At 36.2% G+C, this 12,852-nt stretch overlaps 1 protein-coding gene and 1 pseudogene across 1 annotated transcript; one reads left to right on the forward strand and one right to left on the reverse strand.

The window, feature by feature from the left end:
* The first annotated feature begins 812 nt into the window (after positions 1–812).
* LOC104215336 (AAA-ATPase At5g17760-like) lies at positions 813–9,074 on the forward strand (annotated as a pseudogene).
* Positions 9,075–9,201: 127 nt separating this feature from the next.
* LOC138887227 (acyltransferase Pun1-like) lies at positions 9,202–11,365 on the reverse strand. The gene is made up of 2 exons (XM_070168951.1): positions 10,470–11,365; positions 9,202–9,935 (listed from the first exon to the last, which is right to left on the reverse strand). Exons 1-2 carry the CDS (start codon positions 11,253–11,255, stop codon positions 9,330–9,332), a joined length of 1,392 nt encoding a protein of 463 aa, XP_070025052.1. The 5' UTR covers positions 11,256–11,365; the 3' UTR covers positions 9,202–9,329.
* Positions 11,366–12,852: the final 1,487 nt, after the last annotated feature.

The raw sequence follows: 12,852 nt of genomic DNA on the forward strand, positions 1-12,852 counted from the left end.
CTTTGAATAGAATCTATCTTGTTGAGTATTGTTTTGGGGAGATCATAAATCTGCATGACGTGGTTCGGGATTGCAGCTAAGGTGGCTTTTATGAGAGTTGTCCTACCTGCCATATTAAGGAATTTAGTTTTCCAGCCTGTTAGTCTATTGTTCAGTCTATCTAGGATAAATTGGAAGTCTTTTTTTGTAGGGTTGGTATTGGGCATAGGGAAGCCTAGGTACTTCCCGAAGTTATTAGTAAAACTCATTGAAAAGTAGCTACTAATGTGATCTTTATGATCCATAGGGGTAGTCCTTGAGAACACAATGTGGTGTATTTTCTTCAAGTTATGCGCCTTACTAACTTAACTTTCTTTTCAAATTTTTTGTTTTAGGGAGATCGAATTCATGCAACTATTGGAAGAGTTGTTATTAAATGATTTATCATTTAATTATTGAGTATTGTTATTGTCTTATGATCTTTTGGTCTTATGCATCATTTTCTTTAGTTAATATTTTTAATTTGGTATAACTATGTTATGTGACAGTTCATCAGAGGTGACATTTTAGCTTTTTCTTTTTTCCAGCGCCTCACTCCTAGAATCTTGAAGCCAATTAAGTATTTCTCTGTTTTCTTTATATATAATTTACTCTCCATCATTATTGGTTACTGTATTTGTGTATTTTATTGTCATGTTGTTGTGATTAATCTGCCACAAATTTTATCATATTTGAGTGATACTGTCATGTTAGAGCTTGTAGATTAGTGAGAAATGAAGAATACTAATGGATTATACTAGCAATCCTCATCTGCTGCTGGGTGGACAACAACAATGGCCAAAGAACCAGAAACTGGAGAATTCTATATTGAGGTAGTATGCAACTTTTTACTTTAATGCAAAGTTGGATAATTTATTGCAGAGAGCATAATATAAGCTAGATACATTGAGAAAATCTAAAAAGATATTACCTGTAGTGACATGGAACAATGGCATGTGACTATGTTATCTGCAGTCCAAGTGCATGAAGCTCATCTAGATTCGCGTGATGAGATCTATTGGCTTTCTAGAATCCAAGCTATTGATGTATTTGAATATATTTTCTTCTACACTTAATCAAAATATCTGAAAGTGTGCAATAATTTTAGATGCCAACTAAGTTTCCTTCTAAAGATCATTCTGGCATATCGTTTTCATTATCTCATCAGTAATACAATATATGTTGTTTCTCATTTCCGTCAAAAATTATCGCTCAAGGACCAAAAATTCTTGATTTTTTACCCATGCCTTTTTGTAGTAATAAATTAAACCTCAATATGGAGGACAACTTTTGGAAAATTATGTCCATGAACATTTGCTACAATAATGTTCCCTTAGGCACATGCTTCATATCAAGCAAATTGTATATCATTATTATTTTTCGTGGAACATTCATATCAAGCAAATTGTATAGTATCATTATTTCTTATGGAACATTTATTAGGAGATGAAAAAAGTTTTACCGGAGTCTTAATATGTTTTTAATATTTGGTTGTAAAGATGGTTTTAAAACTAACATATTAAACTTCATGGTGTAGATCGTTTTTTTTAATTATCCGTGCATTGCGCTGGTACTAATACTAATAGATTTAAAAAGAGATAACTTACCGTTACAAAGTTGAAATAGGCATTGGATTCATTCAGTTGAAATATATGAAGGGAAGAAGTGTGCGATACAAAGTTGGACGAAAATAATGATCTTCACCCTACAATAATTGTTTAACATTTTTGACAATTTTTATTGTTTAATTAAAATAAATGGGGAATGAAAGGTAGGTAATTGTTGAAAAGATTTTTTGCGTAAAACACATAACACCACTATAATATAAGTCATTATGGCTACGCGATATATATTTTAAAATCAAACACAAACATATTTATATAGTAAGAATCTTGCGTACACTATATACATATGGAGTTAAGTATTTTAAAATGCCGGGAGAGGATCAATTTATAGGATTCAAACTTTAATTCAGTATGTCCGTCAAATAACTTAGAGTAATAAATAGATGAGATTCCTCCCCTAGAGTTTGGCATAAAATTGACGACCCATAAAAAATCATATTCTAAAATAGATCGATAATGGTAATGAGAGGTGGTTTGGTGATAGAAGCGGGTGTTTTTGGGTGGTGAAAGAAGAAGAGTAAATTAATACTATAACCTTTTTGGCCAAACTTTCTTTTGTCTAAAAATACTTTTTTCCAAAAGTTAATATGTTTTACTTCCCAAGAGCATTTTTTAAAAAAGTATTGTTGAGAAATATACACTTAGAATCACTTTTTAAAAGTTTGGTTAAATATTAGTTGCTGCTCCAAAGTATTTTCAAATTGGTTAGCCTATTAAACTTTCTCACCAAAAATACTTTTTTTTGAAAAGTTTTCTGAAAAGTATTTTTGGAAAAATATTTTCAAAATAAGTTAATTTTAGAAGTTTCACCAACATGCTATAAAACAGACAGTTTTTTGGTTAGAGAAGCAACGTTTGGTTCCGTTTTGAAAAAAATTGTGACAAGTTCTAAAAAGGAAAATTTCTCTTTCCTTGTGTAAAAACGGAAAAGTCACTCCTTTTGCAGTAGGAATCGTAGTTAAAAAACAAAAGTAGTCAGTATAAATAGTTCATATAGCAGGGCTCGTCCAAGTATTACGAATTTCTTAAGGTTTGTGTAAAGATGATGAGAATGCCTTCAGTCTCGTCAAATTCCAGGCCTATGCCTCATTGTCTGCTACTATTACCCTTTTTCAGACAATTCTGAATCAAGTTATTCCTCTTCAAATCCAGAACTACATTGTCTCCAAAATCCTTAGTTATTTTCGTCCTCATTCATCAAACATAACTCTTGCTATTGAAGAAAAAGAAGGCGTGGTTACTAACGAAGTCTATGCCACTGCTGAAATCTACTTGTCAGCCAAAACAGCCCCCAATTTCAACGTTAGCAAAAGGCCTAAAGACCCAAAAGTGAACGTTAAATTCGCCAATTGTTGGAAAATTACTGATTCCTTTGAAGGAATTGAATTGGTTTGGAGGTTTGTTCACGATACTGAAAAAAAGACCATGACAAAATATGAATATGATACTGGTATGTTTCCTAACGAGAAACGTTATTTTGAGCTAAGTTTTAACAAGCAATACAAGGACAAAATCATGAATCGTTACATCCCTTTTGTACTCAACAAAGCCAAAGACATGTTTCATGAGAAAAAAGTTGTTAAGTTGCATTCTCTAGCCAATATTCTTACTTATAATTCCAAACCTTGGGATTCAGTTAATCTTGAGCACCCTTCAACTTTTGATACACTAGCATTAGAACCAGCACTAAAGAAATCCATAATTGAGGATCTTGATAGGTTCTTAAAGAGGAAAGATTTGTTGAAGTTTGGCAAATTCTTTGTCCCACATCGGTGGGCTCTTGAGTTTGGGGGGATTTTCCCCCTATAAAAGAAGGCCTAATGTTTAGGATTTAAACACACCTCTCATTTGCCTTTTCATCTGTTTAAGACATTTGTATCTTCTCTCTTTAGTATTATTTCACTTGTATTTTTGGAGTAGAATAAAATATTGGTTGTGTCCGAGGAGTAGGCAAAATTAGCCGAACCTCGTAAATTCTGGTGTTCCCTTTATTGTTGCTTTATTTTCTTATTTATTATTTGGTAGTTGTCATAATTTTTGGTATAGTAGTTGTGACTTATTCACACTATATACATTTAGTTTCTGCAACAATTGGTATCAGAGCCAAGATATTGTCTAAGTATGCTCTGTGGTTGCAGCATAGTCTGATTTCCACATCAGAAAAGATTTATCTTGGTAACTGAGTCAAGGTTCTGTCTGAGTATGCTCTGTGGTTGTAGCTTAGTCTGATCTTCTACATCAGAAAGGAAATAATCTTGATTTGTGTCGTCAGCTATTAAATAATATTTGTGTCAAATATGGGAGACAATAAACAAAAAGAATCTACATCAAGTGTCAATAATACGTCATCATTGGCATCTTCGCTTATGACAAGAATTGTGTCAAATGCGAAATTTGCGGTAGAAATTTTTGAAGGGTCCGGGCATTTTGGGATGTGGCAAGGCGAGGTTCTAGATGTCCTTTTTCAACAAGGGCTAGATCTTGCCATTGAAGAAAAGAGACCAGATATTATTGGAGAAGAAGATTGGAAAATTATCAACCGTGTTGCTTGCGGTACCATTCGATCCTTCCTTGCTAGAGAGCAGAAATATCCATACACAAAGGAAACTTCTGCAAGTAAATTATGGAAAGCACTGAAGGATAAAGAAAAATAGTCAAAATAAATTGTACATGAAGAAGAGACTGTTTCACTTCACCTATGTTCCTGGTACCACGATGAATGAACATATCACCAGTTTCAATAAGTTGGTCACAGATTTGCAAAATATGGATACAACTTATGATGATGGTGACTTGGCCTTGATGTTGTTGGCGTCACTTCCTGATGAGTACGAGCACCTTGAAACTACTCTACTCCATGGAAATGACGAAGTTTCTCTCAGAGAAGTTTGTTCGGCTTTGTACAGCTATGAACAAAGAAAGCGAGAAAAACAGAAGGGCGGAGAAGGAGAAGCACTATTTGTGAGGGGTCGTCCTCAAAATCAAATGAGGACTAAGAAGGGAAGATCCAAGTCAAGATCCAGACATAGCAAAGATGAATGTGCCTTTTGTCGAGAAAAAGGGCATTGGAAGAAAGACTGTCCGAAGTTGAAGAATAAGGCCAAACATAACAATGGAAAGGCCATTATGGATTCAAATGTAGCTGATTGTGATGATTCAGATTTCTCATTAGTTACAACAGAGTCATCAACATCATCAGACATATGGTTGATGGACTCGGCTTGTAGCTATCATATGTGTCCCAACAGGGACTGGTTCGTGGAATTTCAAGAAGGAGAATATGGAGTCATCCACACAGCGGATAACAGCCCTCTTACCTCATATGGCATTGGTTCAATACGATTAAGGAACCATGATGGAATGATCAGAACATTGATAGATGTTCGATATGTACCGGATTTGAAGAAGAATCTCATCTCTGTGGGAGCCCTAGAATCAAAAGGGTTCAAAATCATTGCAGAAAATGGAGTGATGAGAGTATGCTCCGGTGCACTAGTGGTAATGAAGGCTAATCGGAAGAATAATAATATGTACCGCTATCGTGGCAGTACAGTTATTGGGACAGCGACAGTGACATCCAGTGACGACAAAGAGGCAGAAGCAACCAAGCTATGGCACATGCGCTTGGGACATGCTGGAGGAAAATCCTTGAAAACTCTATCAGATCAAGGATTGTTAAAAGGAGTCAAGGCTTGCAACTTGGAGTTTTGTGAGCATTGTGTTAAAGGGAAACAGACAAGGGTTAAATTTGGTACAGCGATCCATAATACTAAAGGCATTTTGGATTATGTACACTCTGATGTTTGGGGTCCTTCCAAAACACCTTCATTGGGTGGGAAGCACTATTTTGTAACCTTTGTTGATGATTTTTCCCGAAGAGTATGGGTGTATACAATGAAGAGCAAAGATGAAGTGTTGGGAATTTTTCTCAAATGGAAGACGATGGTGGAGAATCAAACAGGCAAGAGGATCAAGTGTATTCGCACAGACAATGGAGGTGAATACAAAAATGATCATTTCAATAAGGTCTGTGAAAATGATGGCATCGTCCGACACTTCACTGTTAGACATACACCACAACAGAATGGAGTGGCAGAACGTATGAACCGGACCTTGCTGGAGAAGGTACGGTGTATGTTGTCCAATGCTGGCTTGGGCAAAGAATTTTGGGCTGAGGCAATTACATATGCATGCCACCTCATTAATCGTCTACCATCTGCTGCTATTGATGGCAAGACACCATTTGAAAAATGGTATGGAAAGCCTGCTGTAGATTATGACTCTTTGCACGTGTTTGGCTCAACTGCATATTATCATGTGACAGAGTCAAAATTGGATCCAAGGGCAAAGAAGGCTATTTTTATGGGAATTACTTCTGGAGTCAAAGGATATCGCTTATGGTGTCCTATGACAAAGAAAGTAATATTCAGCAGGGATGTTACCTTTGATGAATCTGCTATGGTAAATAAGGTAACAGAAGATACCAAACAAAATGAAGGTGCTTCTAAGCAGGTGGAGTTTGAGGGAAAATTTATTTTTCCTACACAAGAAGCAGAGGAGGAAACAAATGAAGATTACCCTCTGGAAGGAGAGCCAGTAGAGGAGATTCCAACTCAGGAACCTCAACAACAACTTGAATCAATAGCAACCAGCAGGCCAAAAAGAACAATAACGAAACCTGTTCGTCTCATAGAGACGGTTGCTTGTGCAACCTCAATTGTAGCTGATGATGTTCCTACTACTTATAAAGACGCTGTCCAAAGTTCAGAAGAAGATAAGTGGAGGATTGCCATGAATGATGAAATACAGTCCCTTCATCAGAATCATACATGGAGATTGGCCAATCTCCCGAAGGGAAAGAAAGCAATTGGGTGCAAATGGGTATTTGCAAAGAAAGAAGGATTTCCTAACCAAGTAGATGTTCGCTACAAAGCAAGATTGGTGGCCAAAGGATATGCTCAAAAGGAGGGAATTGATTACAATGAAGTGTTTTCTCCAGTTGTAAAGCATTCCTCCATTAGAATTATGTTGGCTTTTGTAGCACAATTAGATTTGGAACTAGTTCATATGGATGTAAAAACTGCGTTTTTACATGGAAACTTGGAGAAGGAAATCTATATGACTCAGCTAGAAGGATTCAAAGTTGTTGGAAAATAAAATATGGTGTGCAAACTTGAAAAATCGTTGTACGGATTGAAACAATCTTCTAGACAATGGTACAAGCGATTTGACGAGTTTATGTTGCGGCAAGGGTACAAGAGAAGCAAATACGATCATTGTGTGTATTTGCACAAGCTTAAAGATGGTTCCTTTGTATATCTTCTCCTATATGTTGATGATATGTTGATAGCTTCCAAGAATTCGGAAGAAATTGATAAGTTGAAGATTCAACTGAAGAAGGAGTTCGAGATGAAGGATTTGGGTGAGGCAAAGAAAATTCTTGGCATGGAGATAATTAGAGATAGACGTTCAAAGAAACTCTGTTTATCTCAAAAGGAATATTTGAAGAGAGTACTTCAACGTTTTGGCATAGATGACAAGACTAAGCCAGTTAGTACTCCACTTGCTTCCCATTTTAAGCTAAGTACTACTATGTCGCCAATGGATGAAGCTGAACGAGAGTATATGTCAAAGGTACCATACGCAAATGTTGTTGGTAGCTTGATGTATGCAATGGTTTGCACAAGGCCTGACATTTCACAAGCTGTTGGAGTTATTAGCAGATATATGCACAATCCAGGGAAGGAGCATTGGCAAGCTGTGAAGTGGATTCTACGGTATATTCATAATACTGTAGATGTCGGGTTAGTTTTTGAGCAGGAAGACAATCAGTCTGTAGTTGGATATTGTGACTCAGATTTTGCGGGTGATCTGGACAAACGAAGATCAACTACTGGTTATGTGTTTACTTTTGCAAAGGCACCAGTTAGTTGGAAGTCTACTTTGCAGTCAACAGTTGCTTTGTCTACAACAGAGGCAGAGTACATGGCTATTACAGAGGCTGTGAAGGAGGCAATTTGGCTTCAAGGATTGCTAAAGGAGCTTGGTGTTGAACAAAAAGGTATCACAATTTTTTGTGATAGTCAAAGTGCTATTCAATTAGCGAAGAACCAAGTTTATCATGCAAGGACGAAGCATATTGATGTTCGGTATCATTTCGTACGAGAAATCATAGAAGAAGGAGGAGTCACGGTGAAGAAAATTCATACTACGGAGAATCCTGCTGATATGCTGACAAAGGTGGTGAATGCGATCAAGTTTCAACATTGTTTAGATTTGATCAACATTGTTGAACACTGAAGATTGAAGATTTAGACACAATCAAAAATTTGAAATTTGTTATTGAGAGAAAATTGAAGATGTGAAATTTTGCCAAGGTGGAGATTTGTTGAAGTTTGGCAAATTCTTTGTCCCACATCGGTGGGCTCTTGAGTTTGGGGGGATTTCCCCCTATAAAAGAAGGCATAATGTTTAGGATTTAAACACACCTCTCATTTGCCTTTTCCTCTGTTTAAGGCATTTGTATCTTCTCTCTTTAGTATTATTTCACTTGTATTTTTGGAGTGGAATAAAATATTGGTTGTGTCCGAGGAGTAGGCAAAATTAGCCGAACCTCGTAAATTCTGGTATTCCCTTTATTATTGTTTTATTGTCTTATTTATTATTTAGTGGCTGTCAAAATTTTTGGTATAGTAGTTGTGACTTATTCACACTATATACATTTGGCTTCCGCAACATGATTTTTATAAGAGAGTAGGAAAAGAGGATATTTATTGTATGGACCGCCAGGGACAGGGAAATCAAGTTTGATTGCAGCAATTGCTAATTATCTAAAGTTTGACGTTTATGATTTAGAGTTTTCTAATATAACGAGCGACGCAGATTTGAGAAGGTTGTTGATGAGCACCAAAAATAGGTCTATATATACTTGTCATTGAAGACATTGATTGTAGCATTGATTTGCCAGATAGAACTAAAAATCGCGCAGTATATGGTCATTCTCGTTCACGAGATCAAGATAGGCTTACACTTGGTGGATTACTGAATTTTATAGACGGGCTATGGTCGAGTATTGGAGATGAGAGGGTTATTATATTTACGACGAATCATAAGGAGAAGCTTGATCCAGCTCTGTTGCGACCTGGACGAATGGACAAGCATATTCACATGTCTTACCTCACAATTGAAAGTTTTAAGGTGTTGGCAACTAATTATTTGGAAATTTATGATTTGAATAATTATGATTGTTTTCAAGAAATACAAGAGTTGATTGAAAGTGTTCAAGTTACCACTGCTGAGGTTGGTGAGAAACTTACGAAGAGTGAAGATGTTGTGGACACGATAATTAAATTATACTATCTTTGGCCAGCGAGCATGAATTTCTTGTTGTGTTTTGCAATAATTAAAATTACAAGTTTCGAAGTCGTGTAATTGTTATGACGTGTTTAAAATTATAAATTTCTTTCTTCCTTAAACTCCACGAATTTCATTTTTGTTGTGAATTTTTAACAAATGTTATAACATGCTTAAAATCATAAATTTTAAGGGAGTAAATATATAACTCAGATAGGATTAAATTCTTAATATTGAACGTTGAAATAACTTAGTAGCTTAAAGTTGAACAATATCAGTGTTAACCATAAAATACGGTAGTAAAATCATACAAAATCAACAGAAATGCAGATTTCAAACTCCCGAGGAGGAGGCAAACTGAAGGAGTCCTTCATCACATTCAAATGCAGACATATGTTGTTTCTGCAACATCACTCGCGCCTCAACGCCTCGCCCAGTTTTGTAATCTTTCAAGAAGAAGTAATTCTTGGAAGGACCATTTGCTAGACACACTCTTTCAGGTTTTCCCCATCCAAAATCTACACTGTATAATGGGAATTTGCAAAGGTTGCTGCAAAAATACGTACTATTTTCGTCGTTTTCTTCAAATGGTAATTTTCCTTTTTTCATGGATTCTACTACTTCTAAGACCAGTTCATTTTGTTCAACTTGGTCTTTCTTGTACGCTACCTCAACTTCCTTCCTCAGATTACGAACCATTCTTGGCAACTCAATATCTTGCGTAGCTGCTGTGGAGAACACGGATAAAAGATTTCCAATTGTACTTCGTGGTAGACGAGGTTTCATCATCGTACGTACATTTAAGTAGTGAACCAACCTAGATGGTTGTATATTTCCAGAACTTGATGCTGCTGCCTTTGACTTTGTTGCACATTTGTAAAGAAGTGCACTAACAACTTCAGCCCGTGTTGGGTTCTCTACTCCTGATTCAACTGCTATCTTCAATCCCAAAAAATGTCACTCTTTTTTTGCAAGATAAATTTATTTAAGTAGGTGACACATTTAAGAGTACCTTTAACAAATACAGTCAATATCGTCATATAACAATCATTCACTATAAAAGCCAAGTTTCTTTTGGAACCAACTTCCATGTATGTTATAATATATGTTCTTTATAAACTTCGCTGTAACAACCAAAAAAATCTGGAACAAACGAGGTTGTTCTAAAGAGGTTTGATTGTACCCTAATAGTTGAGACTACTCCCTTCGTTTGACACTTTTCTAAATTTGGAAATAAATAAATTTGAACTTCTGGCACATCCCTAAATTTGAATGATAAGTTTTATAGTCACACAAATATCACGACTAATTTTATTTTTGGTTCTTTCTTAAACTTGGTGCAAAGGTCGAACTACGCCATATAAATGAGAACAGAGGGAGTATCGATATCTTTCTAAAAAGTTGTGCACAAATTTTAGAAGACATATATATATATATATATAAATAGCTAGTAAACTGGTGGTAGTATATTACCTTAGCTCGAAGAGCATCTACCTTGGCGGCAGGAAAAATGAGTCTTTTCTGTACGCACTCACTGACATTAGACATACTTTGTGGAGCAATAAGAGGACCATTTTGTGAAGGGAAAATGGAATCTCCTACAAATCTAGGAGAAGGAACTACAAATGTATGATCACGAGTGACATTAGCCCAATCATTAAGGAAATTAATCACAGAGGAACCATCACCAATCTTATGCGATAAACATGCACTAATGGCTATTCCCCCACAATCAAACTTACTTAATTGGACCACAAGTAAATTACCACCTTCATAATTATTCTTCCAAGGCAAGTCCTTTGGAAAAACTATACTCTCTGCATCAGTTGCATGAGGATGGTTAAGGATTTCAGACATGGGATACTTTATTTGAACACTCAAGAACTCAGCTCCTATATCGTTACACTCAACAGTAGCATTGTCTCTCAATTTTCCTGCATAAGGATAGTAAGAGACTAAAGTTTGTGATAGAGATCTCTGCAATAAATCAGCTATATGGGAAAGTTGGGAATTATTGTTTGACTCTTCTCGTTGCGGTTTAGGGTAAAAAAAGGCCACAGGAATATACTTATTACTGAGGAATTGATCGACGAAAGAGAGCTTGTGAAGTCTAAGCTTAGGAGGGGTAAGACAAGAAGGTTTGATGAAGGATTTGTCACAAATGGAAACAAGTGATGGCGATGATAATAATGCCGAAGCCGTGGCCATGGTTAATGAACTGATATAGATTGATTGCCTGCGCCATTTTGATGGACACATATATATACACACAATTGGAAATTATTTTGACACTGTTGACTATATACGCGCGCACAAGGAAATACTGAGTATTACCAATTAGGTATGTACACTTACCGGGGAAAAATAAAAGTAGAAATGATATTTATAGGTTTATCTATATATATGATGACTCCCTCTATCTTAATTTATATGATGGTATTTCTTCATATGTCTAAAAAATGACATATTTTTATATTTATTTTAAATGCTATAAAATGATATTTATAGGTTTATCTGTTGGGAATAAAACCCGTAAAAATAATATTCACGGTATTAGTGATAAATGCGGACCACTAAGTTATGGTTAAATCAGCAAGAATAAAAATGCAGCAAAAATAACACCAAGATTTTACGTGGAAACCCTTCTGAATAAGGGAAAAAACCACGGCCAAGAAGAGCAACTGAACTATAGCGAGGAATTTTGCACTGTATAGTAACGAGTACAAATACTCCTAAGATCACTACACCCTCAAAAGAAAAAATGCTCTTTTGTTTTTTCACCTCACTACAATATCTCTCACACTCTATTTTTCTTCACAGACTATTTTCTTATAGTCTATGGAATACCTTGCTCTCTCTCTTTTCTCTCTTTGTTGGTGTATAAAAATGAGAGCTGAATCTCTCCTTTTATAGGCAGAACCTCACTCTCTCACGCCTACTACGTTTGACATTTTTCTCTCATACAGATTTGTTATGCCTACCAAACTTGACTTCTTTTTCTTTTGCAGCCTACCATATTTAACAGTGCAAAAGAAAAAATGGTAGCTGCCAATCAAAGGAAGAAAATTATCTTCCTTGATTTATGGGATGGACCCCACAAATCTCCCCCTCCAGTCTCATTCGCCTGAAGGAGGTAACACCAGAGATTCTAGTTTGAGCGCATGCCGACAAGTTCTTTGCAAAGCTCGAACTTGTCTCTTGGTACTATCTTGGTTAGCATATCCGCAAGATTTTTACTCGTGTGAATCTTTTTGACCTGTAAAGATTCGTTCCCCACGCGCTAACGAATCCAATGATATCTCACATCTATATGCTTTGTTCTTGCATGGTACATGGAGTTCTTGATCAAGTCTATTGCACTTTGACTATCACAATAGATGACATACTCCTTTTGATGTAATTCCAGCTCTTGAAGAAACCGCTTTAGCCATACCATCTCCTTACCAGCTTCTGTAGTGGCAATATACTCTGCTTCAGTTGTAGAGAGTGCAATACATTTCTGCAACTTCGACTTCCATGAGATAGCTCCCCCTGAAAATGTGAACAGGTATCCCATAGTAGATTTATGATTATCAAGATCACCTGCAATATCAGCATCCGTGTAGCCCTTCAAGATTGAATCAGATCCTCCAAAACATAAGCAATCTCCTACAGTACATCTTAGGTACCTGAGTATCCACATGACTGTTTCCCAATGTTCCTTTCCAGGATTTTCAAGGAATCTGCTAACAACACCGACTGCAAGAGCAATACCTGGTTGAGTGCATAACATTGCATACATCAAACTTCCGACGGCAGAGGAATATGGAATCTTGGCCATTCTCTCTTTTTCCTCCATTGTTGTAGGACACATCTT

Source organism: Nicotiana sylvestris, chromosome 1, assembly GCF_000393655.2.
Source record: "Nicotiana sylvestris chromosome 1, ASM39365v2, whole genome shotgun sequence".
NCBI lineage: Eukaryota > Viridiplantae > Streptophyta > Magnoliopsida > Solanales > Solanaceae > Nicotiana > Nicotiana sylvestris.

Coding starts and splice junctions, on each gene's coding strand:
- LOC138887227 (XM_070168951.1), bottom strand. CDS start 11,255: ATGTGTCCATCAAAATGGCGCAGGCAATCAATCTATATCAGTTCATTA. Junction 9,936..10,469: donor TAGATGCTCTTCGAGCTAAG/GTAATATACTAC, acceptor TTGGGATTGAAG/ATAGCAGTTGAATCAGGAGT.